Source organism: Pollicipes pollicipes, unplaced genomic scaffold (genome assembly GCF_011947565.3).
Source record: "Pollicipes pollicipes isolate AB1234 unplaced genomic scaffold, Ppol_2.1 Scaffold_2881;HRSCAF=3379_pilon_pilon_pilon, whole genome shotgun sequence".
Taxonomy (NCBI): Eukaryota; Metazoa; Arthropoda; class Thecostraca; order Pollicipedomorpha; family Pollicipedidae; genus Pollicipes; species Pollicipes pollicipes.
In genome coordinates, this window is record NW_023596181.1 from 14,231 (window position 1) to 27,645 (window position 13,415).

Consider the following 13,415-nt stretch of genomic DNA (forward strand, 5'->3'; position numbering starts at 1 on the left):
CGTATTAGTGTTTTCCAGCTTGCTGTCGAAATATCTTGGGTTCCGAGGAAAAGTTATGACAAGACCCGTTTCTCTAAGTTCAGTTGTTATTATTTAACAGTATTGGTTTTTAGCTGTTCTCTCTCGTGCTCAAGCAGCAACAATAACCATGTAGGAATCCTAAATTTGATGTCTGCCAGCCGCCCAGCGACTGCACTGCAAGATACACTGTGAAGCGTAAAGGCGAAATGCGCGTGGACCATTTATTGTTTCAGACCTGGTGACCACTATCGCCAAAGATTTGGGGACCAGTTTAGGCACTGGCTGGCGCTAAACCATCGATCCAGCTCCTCATGCGTGCCCACAAATGAGCCGGGGGTGACCTCATGAAGCCTGCGACACAGCCCACATGTCAGCGGCCGCATCGGGTGCGCGCTGACAATGTCGTAGCTCTCCTTCCAGAGGAAGAAGTCCTCGTATGCTGTGTTGTTGCTCTCCAGGTAGAGCAGCAGTTGGGCGAGCTGCCGCGGACGGTACCGCATCGCGTCGATGAAGCTGCCATCTGGCGCCAGTTTCGAGTACTGCGCACCGCCCATCACCACGGGCACCACCCCTGTGGGCAACGCCGTAAGACGATGTTAGTGAAGTTCGTCTCTGGTGAGATCGTGGTGACCTGGGCTGTTGATTTCACGGTGGCATGTACGGATTGCAGGTATTGTAAAACCTGAACCCTCATCGCACGGGAGCTTTTTACCGTCGCTCTAAGAGGGGGCCTCAGAGGATCTATCTGGGGCCTCGAGAAGCGGAATAGAAGAAGGCCTGGAGCATAGTAGAAAACGGCATTGACAAGCCCTTGTCACACGCATCAGGTAGGTGTATCAGAACAATGATGAATGAAACCGTAAAGGTTAAACCAGGCCAGTGATCAAATTAGCACCAGACTAAGCATGATGCGGTGATGAAGAAGATTAGTGTTTGGAAAGCTGTACGAGATCGTCACTTGCGGACATCGACACCTGTCGCCTGTGATATGTCATGTCAGGTCAAAGGGGTGAACGTGATTGCTGCATTGGCCCGTTCGGCTGCATCGAAAACCTCGTCACCATACGCTTGTTGGGAGCACTCGGTTTGAAGAACCTTCTTAAGTCGTAATATATGCGCGATTAGTGTTTAAACATATGACCTTCAAACGGTCAGATCTGTTCGCAGTGGCCATAGTTTGACCTAACCTGGCCTTGAATGGCGTGACCTTTAAAAGTCGCCTGAACGATAGAAATGCACTTCAGAGTGATATCAATAGGAAGATGAGTCCTGGAAACATCTTTGTAGTACATTTCTTGCGAGACATAAGCCTTTTTTGTCTGTTCTGAATAATCATTACTCAGACTACCTCGAGAAAGAGCTCGTAGGTCATAATCTAGGCAACAACATCGTAGGCAACAAAGGCAGAAACTTCAAATTTTTACATGTGTAAACATGATGTAAACTCAGTCGTTCAGCATTTCACCACCGTTCGTAAAACCATTTCGATACTACCTTTGAAAACCCTTAGCCGTAGAAAGACGAAGGTATGCCTTAGTGTGATTGTCAGGCTTCACTATAATATAAATGTCGGTTAATATAAAGGGCGGTCGTTTCACCAGTTTCACCTCAACGTGTCTTCTACTGTAAACTCATACGAAGTAAAAGTTGGCGATGAAATTGGTGTTTACTGGGGTGAATATCAGGCGCTCCATTATCTTACTATGCTGATTTGTGTTTCATAATTATTAGCATAACTTCCACAAGAATGTCATAATTTCGAAACAATCCCAAGCTGTCTTGATCGTCAGCATAACAGCCTGTGTAACGTTGTAATATCAGAGATGGTGCGACAAATCAGGGACGGATTAACGGTCTATGAAAACTTGATTTAGCAAAGAAGGGCCTTCAGATCAAAATATCGGCTATGTAATGCCCGCAGTGATACAAAGTTTGACACGGTCATGACTCATTGTTTGGAAGTTACTGTAGTTCGGAAAAGCCTCCGGGGATGGGTCAGGTTGACGTCCCCACCCGACTGCGTGTTAATGCTTCTGTGTGCATTGGTGTCTGTAATGTATTCGAGTCTTGAAGGCATCGCTCCTGCACCACGAAGGACTCCGAGAGCAACATGTCGCAGGTTCATGCAGGTCCATTTTGGCACTTGTCGACTTAATCTCTGTGTGTATGGACAGTCTCCGTGTGAGAGAGGCTATGCGTCAGCTTTGGAAGATTCCAGGGCTGACCGTCAATTCAGGAGTCCCAAATTGTAGAGGGGTATGACACATGACGAACGTTCCATACGTCATTGGTTGCAGCTGTCGAACCAAGAGGGCTCACTATCAACTGACATGTATGGCATGACACTACATGCCACATTACACTGTCCCGGCAGCTGTACGCTGGCGACAACGGCAACAGCAACAACGGCAACGGCACAGGGGAATCAGAGGTGAAGAAAAATGGGTGCAAAGGTTGTGCACGCTCACTGCCCGAGCACCTTGGCACGAAACATAGGCACGAAAAAATATGTTGGCGCGCCATTGTTCGATGGCCCCATCGGCAGTGAGGCCACCCAATGAATTTCTGTCGGCTAGCTCACTGTTTTCGGCAACCGGATGGCCCCGAGCCCGAATCTTTGCACGGGCCTGCAGGTCACGTCGTCGACCATACACGGCCACCGACAGCACAAGCACACACTCTGTAGTGGGGTCATCCTGCCGTCAGTCCTTTGGTCAGTGGTACCCAAGTTTGACCTGCACCCTTCAAAATGGGAGTTTTGTAAAGGTTCAGGTGGCGCGTGCTACCGATCGATTGGAAACCGGCACCGCAGTCTTCTCGCCGATTCGGTGCATTAGATTATCCGACTTGTCACGTGATCTGTCCGCACGTTCTGGCGCAGCGCGCTCAGGATCTTGGACGCACACACACACACGCGCACGCACGCACACGCACACGCACATACACGAGCGAACACGCACGCACACGCACACACACGCGCGCACGCACGCACGCACACACACACACGTACGCGCGCACGCACGCATGCACGCACGCACGCACGCACGCACGCACGCACACACACATGCGTGCGCCTGGGTATGCCTTTGTCTGCGTTTGTTGGGGTTTCTTCACCTAGACTAACAAGCACGCTTCTAAGTGTGCTTCGAGCACCCTACCTACGCTTATAGACGGCTTAGAAGCAGCCCTTTGCTAGGTCTTCAGGGCACACGTAGCTGGGCCCGGAGTACACGCAACTGGGCCTAGGACACACTTAGCTTGGCCTGGGGCACACGTGGCTGGGCCTGGGACTCACGTACTGGGCCTAGGGCACATGCTTCTGGGCCTGGGGCACAGGTGAAAGGGCCTGGGGCTCCTATCTTCCTGTAGATTTAATCCATATTTTTTACAACGGCTGGGAGCGTCCCTCTTAAGTGTCTGCTAGCGCGGCTCTATCTCAATTTAGAGACGCCTCTCTTTTACGGTTTGGGGAGCGTCTGTTCTTGTACAATTTCGGTCTACCTTTAGGCTGGTGGTATTTCAGCATATCTATCCCAACTTGGGGCGCCGCTCTGATTGACAACTGGTGCGTTCCTCTACCGAAAATAGGGGTATCGCTCTTGTTGAAATCTGAGGCGCCCCCGCCCCCGCCCCCCCCCCCCCCTACCAAAGATTGTGGTCTCTTTGTCTAAGCTTGAGAGACAGCCATGCCCAGAACTGGGAGACACTACGCTGTTTGGGCCTGGGACGTCTTCTATGAGGGCTTAAGGCGTCTTTCCGTTTTGGTTGTTTGTCTGTCTGCAAGATGTGCGCCTTCTTGATCGAACAAAAAGGCGCCAGAATTTCAAGCCTCTGAAGGATGGTACCAGACCTCAAATTATTTCAGGTCATTTTCCAAGATTCACAATATGTTTGCAGCTGTTCCGAAAATAGGGGAAGATGCTGGACCGATTAGTGTATTTTGGATCCCAGTTTTCGATATAGCCGTCCATGACCCAATGAACGGTTCAAACAGATCCACATAGAAAAGATATGTCATGACAGGTTAGCCATGCATCTGCCATCTCACCAAGCGTCAGCGTCCTGAAGAACTTCTCAGTGACGTAGTCCGGACAGAGGGCGTTCTCGAAGGCGAGGTAGAACCGGTAGGAAGCCATGGTGACCTCACAGACGGAGTTGGAGTCGTCCTCCTGCCGCTTCACTGACTCCCTCTGGCCACACGTGAGTGGTCCGCACGCGCCGTACACGTCCACCTGCCGGGATGCGGTCATCTCAGGCTCAATGTCCAGCCAAAATTGAGGTGGCGGGTTCGAATCGCGGTGCAGGCGGAGTATTCTGACCTTTTCTCCGAGGCGATACATTTTCTTTTTCGGTGGTGCGGTGGTGAAGAGAACAGACTGGGCGCATGATGACATGGAGTCGACGCATGAATATATGTGACGTCAGAACGCCGTGCAAGTCCACTTTTCAAGGCAATGAAAGCAAACTACACCGATGTCATAAAACTTCATCATCATGGCCGAGCTTACGCACTCGCCACTCCCAGTCACATCACGGCATTCGCCACTCCCAGTCACATCACGGCATTCGCCACTCCCAGTCACATCACGGCATTCGTGGATGTGACGGCAGCTGCACTTGTTGCGTCCAACTGACCGGGATGTACATCTGCAGCTCTCGGACGTAGTCGGACCTGCGACTCGGTGCGTCACAGTTGCTGGCCATCCAGGCCACCAGCTTCGTCTTGGGCCGGCTCAGGCTCCGCTGCAGTTGAGGTCTGAGCGGAAGCGACCGCCGTACCGCCTCTGGCAGCACGTGTTGTCGAGCGGCCTCTGACAGCGAGTTCCTCGGCAGGACGAGCCCGTACGGCACCGGGATGTCACTGTCCCAGCGGTAGGACATGGTCCAGTTGAAGACGCCATTCAGCACAGTGGTGTTGATGATTCTAGTCTGGGGGTAGGCGGGGGACTCCAGGCAGAAGAGGATCCAGATCTGGCCAGCTGGTCGACGGGACGGAAGGTTGTTTTGGGACCAGTAGAGGTCTATCAAATGGAAGACGACCGCATCCGCCTGGTCGAGTTCATCAGCATCGAAGGTGAGGTCACAGTTGGACACGGGACACTCACCTGCGGTCATGGCGTTAAAGAAATGCGGCCAGTCCCTATACGACGTCCAAAAGGGTGTCCAGAAAAGGATTTTCTTTGACTTCGCTGTTTTAAATGCGCTGAGATAATCTGGGATGCGCGTGTTATCGACAGGGCCCACCGTTTTCCCGAAGTATGGCGCCCTTGGCGGCCATCGAATCACATTTCCTTGGAAAATGTAAACAAATGAAGTCAGTACACAAATTAGGGACGCGACACATAGTGCAATGTTTCCATACAACCTACTCAAAGCAAGTAAGACGTGCCGCTGCTGCAGCGCCATATCAATATAAAAACGTGTCTGTGTTTTAGCGTCTAACGTGCATCACGTATAGCGTCCAATTTAAGTCCTTGCTTGGCAGTTAAGAGGGAATGTTGTATGCCAGATATTGCTCACCGGCTCTCAGCCACTAGCGATGTCAGATTAATGCTCTGCTCATGAAGTGGGGATATGGTAGGAGTCGGGGTGGGAAGGACAGCGCGGTGTTCGTCAGCTGAAGACCACGGTCGCCGCACGACTCCTGAAACAAACTGGTAACCGGTTAGGCAATGCTCTTGTCGTACATGGAAGTTTGTACGGCAAGATTTGACAAGTGTTCTAGAAATAATGCTATCAAAACCCGTGGCTTCTTCGTGTGGGGGAGAAAAAAGAGCCTTTGGTTAATGAACCCACAACATTGGTCTACAAGCATGTTCATAACTAGTTCTTGGGATAGGAAAGCCTGAAAGCAAAAAACAAACAAACTGGTAGTTCAGTCGCATATCTCCACCGGATGAATGGTAACTTCAGTGTAGCAGAATGGCGGTACGCGTAGGGCCGCTGCATGACCAGCAGTAAAGAGAGTATCTTTGTACCTCAGCATCTAAGTGTCTCAGTATCTCATCTCATCCTCGTAGTATCTCAGGATCTCATCTCATCCTCGTAGTATCTCAGCATCTCATCTCAGTCTCGTAGTATCTCAGTATCTCATCTCAGCCTCGTAGTATCTCAGTATCTCATCTCATCCTCGTAGTATGTCAGCATCCTGAACGTAAAGTTTGGATTCCATACCAAGTTCTCAAATCGCCACATTTATGTAGCGATTTGCATCGTGCTTGATAGCAAAGAAACAACTTTAAGGCCTGGAGGAACTGACTCGTCTGCTGTTGGAGAGCTGCAGGTTGGTAGGTGGAGCGGAGATCGGAGTAAGAGGTAGGGTACGAACTTCCAGCCTTCACCATCATAAGGCTGGTAGAGAAGGGAGGAGCAGGGAGGCGACACACATACGTAGCCGCTGCCGCTGTTGGAGCTGTACTGGCAGTTCAGAACTTCCTATAAGCTTGACGCCGGTGCTGCCATCTGTGGGCGGGTTGGTGGACGGATGATGTGTCGACAAACGGCGCGTAGTCAAACTGTGCCAGACAGGGTAAGCCAGCTGTCGAAAAAAGTTTTGGCATTCGGGTGTTGTCTTCTGTCAGCAGGCCTCGGCAACTTCTTGTCAGCCCGGCCCTGCACCTGCGCAGAATGCTGGTATGCAGACGGTTGATGGGTGATGCGTTACGGTGATTGACGGACGAATCGTCACAAAATGGTGGCCAACGGCCTTTTTTCACAAGATGGTGGTCAACCCATCACGCAGGTGTTCATCGAAACGCACACGCACGCTTCGTTTCGTCCCGTCGGTGTAGATTTGCAGACAAAGCTCCCACAAGACCGGATGCGCGATGTTCTTGGTCGCGTGTCGACCTTTCAGTCCGGCTCCGCCGCCCCATTATTTGGTGAACACTCGTTTCTCAATCAACCAGACGCGCCGCGCAGTCGTCATTGCCACATAAGCATTCTGCGCCAATACAAGCACGGGACTGACAGAAATAAATTTTGAAATCCTCTTAGAAAAAAGCACAGCCGAAAGATTGCTGAAACTCGTTGGGATTTGTGAGAAAGCATAACCCATCGCCGCTGAGGGCAGCATGCCCTGTCTGGTACATTTTCACTTACGCGCCATCCATCAGCAGGTCACCAAACCACCATATCACCGCTAGATAACAGAACCAGCGCCAAACTGGCTGGAATTTTGAAACTTCTGTGCAGCATCGGTGGTGACAGAGCATGGCTGGGTACGTGTGGCGCCTCCTTTCTCCTTCCTTTCTGTTTGACCTCTACCACGAGAAGATGCAAACCCAGGAAATTCGTGTCCGCAACTCTGTTTGTTAATCTTCGTTACCTCAAATAGCATTTTAATCAACAACAGCAAGGGCAACTATTTCACGGGTTAAAGGAAATATTTTATATTTCTGGACATGAGGTTTTGAACTGAAATGGTTATCTTGAAGGCCTTTTGATGCAGTTCACGACCATGCCCTTTTTAAGACCCAAAACTCTCTGTTTTTTTTTTAGTTATACGCCGCAAGAGTGCGTAAAGGTTTATTGGCAGACCACATTAAAGGCACCTTGGCATTGATGTCGTCATAGAAACGTCACACGATTGCCGTTATATTGCAGGCTGTTTTCTGCTTCTCAAAACACTGTGGCCGCTGATACATTCGCAAGAGCGATGATGCATCACGTATGATACAGAGCGCGAAAGGTGATTGGCTGTTAGCAAGATTTTGCTGCTGAATGCGTGTCGCGAACGTAAGCGTGAGCACTTTCGAGCTGTGCGTCGTTCGTCGCCAACGGGGCATTTTTCCTTATTTCTAGACCTTAAGTCAATGTTATAAAAATAGAACGTCGCTTTCTGCAAAAAAGTACAGCATCGAAGAAAGAACGGCACTTTCCCAATACTACACACACAAAAAAAAACAGAACACGCGCAGAACACGCGACAACAAACCTGCCTTTTTCTCCTGCTGGCGCTTTTTCTTCCTCTTCTTCTGATGTGTTTCTTACAGACGGTTCGGTCAGCGTTATGCGCACTGGAGCAATGAACCTTGCGTGGGATTATAGGTTAGCATGGCATTATGAAATTAGGGCAATATTATAGTAATATATTATATATATATATATATACATATATATATATATATATATATATATATATATATATATATATATATATATATCACTATATATGGTTAACACATATTATAGGACAATTTTAAACCTTGAACAAAATAATTGTGTCCTACACTAGAACAATCTCTTAGGTTGTAATACCATGAACCTCCATTGGGGCTTTGTTTTGAAGGAAGTTCATGGTGAAATACGGTATTATAACCGAAAACCTGTGCGGAAATTGCGAGAAACCTGCAATTTGATAGTCTCGCGGGTTGTGCAAGTGTGGGATCGCACTTTTTTGACATCAGAGTGTGAATCAGGCGCTTGAAATGGGTGTGATCACTGGTGGTGCGTGCCAGTGGCTTGTATTGATCTTGATGTGATGGGGAGTGTCCGTGCAAGAATTTACTTATGAGAGAGAACAATGTTTTTGGTATTCTTTAAACCTAATGACTCCCAATGGAATGTCATATTGATACCTGCCTCTATATTTAAGTTTGTGTTTGAACATGGCAAAGTAGCGATGTCGGCAAGCTGAAAGACACACGCACCCATGCTGCAGGGGTGTTCAAAGGCAATTTGCTACCTCATGACCTTGCCAACATTTTGAGCCTATTGAGGTATCACAGCATGTCATTAATCCATTGCATGCCATTATATTAGCAATTAATTTAGCCAGTGGGGGGGGAAGGTCAACATGGCTCATTAATGCGTATGTTTGGTATAAGCTCACATGACACAGGTTTGAAAAAATTATCCTTCCCTAAAATTCTGAGAATACAGTGCTGGTATTATTATGGGCGCGCTTACGCCTGTCTTAAACAATTTTGTATGCAGCCAGCGTTCTGTGTGAGTCATTGTCATAGTCACTGCAACTTGACTGAGATGTTTGGGTGCTGAGAAATGTGGAGAAGTATTGCTGTTGGTTTCTTGGATGGTACTTAATATTTTTAGCACAAGCCTTCTGTTTCACCGTCAGGTTCATTCGCTTCCTTACATTTCGCCCATCAAACCACAACTACACTTGCTTGTAATGTCTTCCAGTCGTCGTGCAAGGTCAGCAGGTTTGCAGTGTTATTTTACTACACCTAATATTTTCTTGTTATACATGTGTTATTATTTAAATGAACAATATTTTTGAGGGACACAGCCTGTGCCTGCAAGTATGTCTCCTGGTTTGTTAAACAGGAGACCTGTTTTTATCTTGTCACCTATGTTTCTTTTTATTCCCAAAACAGGCTGAGCCAAGTGATGTCACTTATTTTGGTCGTGTGCTTTGCTCGAAACGATCTGTATATTGTATCATGTGTTTTTTGGTCAGTCATGTGTCAAATGTGGAGCTAATACAAGAATGCATGCTTGACCCCATCTTTTCATGATGTAATTTATTATGAAAGCAGCATGGACCGCAGTACAAAAAAACATAACATTCTCCATTATGCCATGTCACAGTTCAGCACTGAGGTAGGGCCACCGATGACACTCTTGACCCTGTACCACTACATAAGTTACCACATTGGTTGACTTCTGCATGTCAAGCCCATGAGATAAACAGCTTATAATTTATGAATGACTGGTAACAACTGATTTCACAACGCCAAAGGGCTATCACCGGTGAGAATGCTGTTGCACCGCAATGGTTACATCATGGTTAACTAGAAACTGCACAAATAATCCTAAGCAAGAAAAAGCATTCTTGGTAGCTCAACCTTACCATCTTTACCATGCAAATATCGATGTTTTGGCAATCAATGCATTGCATTGTTACAGATTTATCAACTTTTGCAAGCAACTGCATTTCTAGGCACAAATAATACGGAAAGTAACTACTGTGCGCATCATATGAGATCAATGCAAGGACCACAGCACTGCAAGCAAGGACAAGTCGACAATGCAGTATTGACATCCTCAACAGTCCTTAGCAGGTTTCGGTAAGGATTCATGACGCTATATGACACTCTTCCCAGCACATTGTGCTTGATATTAACAATCTGTCCTGAAAGCTGGCGCGATCGCTACTTGCTGTGTATGTCAAACAAGCCCACCAAAGCTTCTACTACGACTAGTACCAAGATTTTATAAAAAAATCCGGAAGCAAGCAATTTACTAACCCGCCAACCAACACAGCATCCGCGACGAGAATGGCCGGTTTGTAGTCAGCCTTCGTGCGCGTCGATGTATTCTTTAGGTCTGGCTGCCAAATGCTGCCAGGTATTGCTGTCGTCACAAAGCCATTTCATGACGTCATCAAACAATGACGTAATCGGGCGCATTTTTACAAACTTTGAAAGTTTGCTACTTAGGGTCGTTTTTGAACCTTAAAAGCTCAGCAATAGGTACAAGTAAGCTTTTCCCATCATATCCGATGCTTATCGCGATATCTTTAAATGTGGAACATTCCTTTTAACGTCATTGTTTTATTTCATGGTTTTTCCCGTGGTCACGCCGATTTTGTGCTCTGCGCAAAACTGTGCAGCATCTCTGCACTGAGACAAAGGAGATCGGCGAGGACATTCCGACGTTTCGCGGTAAACGCCCTTCCGCACACCGCAGCATCAACGAAGTCAAATCCTCTACTAACGGGGGTTCACTCACTGGTTGCATGGAAAGGAAATGCTCGATCCTCGCTCGAAACTCAGTCCAGTCAGCTTTTCTGAAATTCCAGCGATGTGGTCAAGAACCAATCAAAAACGTCGGCCCGGTACTTGATCCAGATGAGAAAGTTGAGCGCCAGCGTCAGCAAGTAGAGTGAGCATATGGTGATCGTATGGCAGTGTAAGAGCACTTTGACCGGGACGGCTTGAAACTTCGTGTTTAAAATCAGCCTTTGAGCAGACACACCGTGGCGCACGACCAGGAGAACGCCACTGTGGGCAACAGGGTCGGCTGGTAAATCTCGCCGTCGAACAGCATAACCCGAAAGACCAAAAACGCTGTCGTGTGCCAGTTTTGCCTCCTGGAGACCTATCACCGTCGGACACCGCTCGTTAACGCATGCTGGGAGATCCTGGTAGCTTGCTCTTTCGCCTCTCAAGTTCCACTGCAAAGTATTCGTCATGGAGCTAAAAGGTGAGGATGGTCCTTAGCTTCCTCCCACTCCGCGGTAACGACGCCGACAGGAGGGAGAGCATGTGTTTGGGTTGCAAATGTAAAATAGACTTGCTTTAAAAGTGCTCGGGCAGCAGACCCAGACGGTCCAGCTACAGAGTTCAAGAACCCACCGAGGTCCGATCCCACCAACGCCGGCCGGGTTCTGGGCCGAATACGTGGGCTGCCGTCTGTGGACGAGATTGGGCAGGGAGGGCCACGCTTTTCCGGGCGCCCCACTCCAGACGGAAACAGTGCCGGCGAAGCTGTGACCCTAGATGGCGGCGCCGGGAGAGGACCCATTGGTTGCCTTCGAACCCCGGATGATCCACCAGGGGGCCTCCCCGCGTCGTCTGGGCGGTGGACCAGCTTCCCCGCGGGAGCGAGTTCCCGATCTGTCCCCCCCCCCCCCCGACAGCCAGTTAATCGCCTTCGTCCCGTCTTGCTCAACCATACGCGCCCGCTTGGCTCCGCGGGAGCGCCGGTCAGCTCCATGACGATCCATCATTTACTACACATTCACAGGTACTGGCGAGGGGTGTCTGCGATGAGGAGACCGGCGGAGTCTCAAACGAAGGAATGCCCGACGGTGTGCGACGGCTGCAGCCACGCCGAACCGTCGTCCAACGGTCATTCGTTGGCGATCCAACCGGCGGCGAGCAGGCCGGCAGCCACCGACTGCTCGGTTAGTGGGGAGGGAGCTTGCGGTGCTGGCTGCGAGTCCAGCGCGCGTGCGAAGGGTACAACTGATGGACCAAATGACTTCAGAAGTTCCGGAAACTGAACAGCTGTCGTTTGCTCGATCACATTAGTGTGCGGCAACGAAGCTTTCACTTTCGATGCGTGCAATATTTTTGGGTGGGTTTCGTTATAAAGTTCTCGAGCCTCAAGGAAAGATACATTTTTAGGAATTGTCGTTGATATGATTTCCTTTTCCTCGGCGTGGGCTGGACATGCACGGTCATGCGACGCATGCGGAGCCTGGTCCTCGCCGCAGCCTCCCATTGCCAAAATGCTGGTGTCACCGTGCCGTGGACGCTAACAGCCGGTGTATTTCTATTTTTCTCGTAACTCGTGGAAAAAAGCAATAGCACTTTCGCTAGCTCGGCCCCAAAGATAACGATTACGTGAAAAGAGCTGCGAAGGCGAAACTGCCTCCAAGCTTAATGGCCTTAGGTCAGTTTAACTCCCGGTTTGAATGGCTTGATAGTGATTTTTCCGCACTTTCCCGGGCGGCGCATAACAGCCGTTTAGTATAATCGCATGACCCTGTTTGACAGCGCGTGGCTTATACTACCTTCTGAGTTTCTTATCTTCTCATTTGGAAGATTTGTTGTCATTTTGGTGATGTGGCGTATGTTAAAATGTAGAAACTACCCATTTAATATTTCACGTTGGACCAGCGCTACCTGAGGTGAAGTTACCACGAACCATCTTCCGGTTTGTTACAAACCAGCTGCATGTCAGTATAGCTCGGCCGGGATATTTTGACGTGCTATGACCTTAACCTACATAAATGGACCTGACCTTGGTTCGTATTTGACTTTGGAGTCAGGCATCATGCTTTTTTATTTGGCCTGTAACAACGTTCGTTGTCATCCCTCACCACATCGTGGAAACTCCTTTGACTTCGCATGACCGTCGTCGACTAAGACGTGGACCGGTCTATCTTAGGCTAACATCCTCCCAAGAAACATTCAGTAGGAAAAAAACTACGAAGCCTCACTAATGTGCTGTATTCAATCTTGCATGTTGTTGTCTTCCTTGACATTGAGGGTCAAGTGATAAAACTTTTTCCGCCTGCTAGGTCATCGTTATTCAATATTCCCGGTGGTGCCGCCCGTTGTCAGGTAGCAACACAAAGCGCACAGTACTTCCTTGAACCAACATTCCGAATGAAAAACACTGGACGTGATTTACCAAACTTTTTCGTTGTATTTTCGTGGTGGAATGCGATATTGCTGCATCTAAAACATCGCGGCGGTAAAACATCACTTTTTTACACCAATGTAAACAAGTGCTGAACGCTCGATGTAAAGAGCCGAGCGTTGGCTCCCAACGGCGTGGCACACACTACGGGGGGGGGGGGGCTGTCCGGCGTTTGCTCCTAACAGCATTATACACACCATGCAGGGTTGTCCAGTGTATCTCTCCGTGTCACAACTCACCCGGCGCTGGCGGAGTGGCACACGCGCGGCGTTTCTGAC

At 49.0% G+C, this 13,415-nt stretch overlaps 1 protein-coding gene across 1 annotated transcript; it reads right to left on the minus strand.

Annotated features, from left to right (window-relative positions):
• Positions 1–228: 228 nt before the first annotated feature.
• Positions 229–13,415, minus strand: LOC119114668 (alpha-(1,3)-fucosyltransferase 7). The gene is made up of 4 exons (XM_037238694.1): positions 13,377–13,415; positions 4,657–5,665; positions 4,070–4,253; positions 229–592 (listed from the first exon to the last, which is right to left on the minus strand). Exons 2-4 carry the CDS (start codon positions 5,425–5,427, stop codon positions 267–269), a joined length of 1,281 nt encoding a protein of 426 aa, XP_037094589.1. The 5' UTR covers positions 5,428–5,665; positions 13,377–13,415; the 3' UTR covers positions 229–266.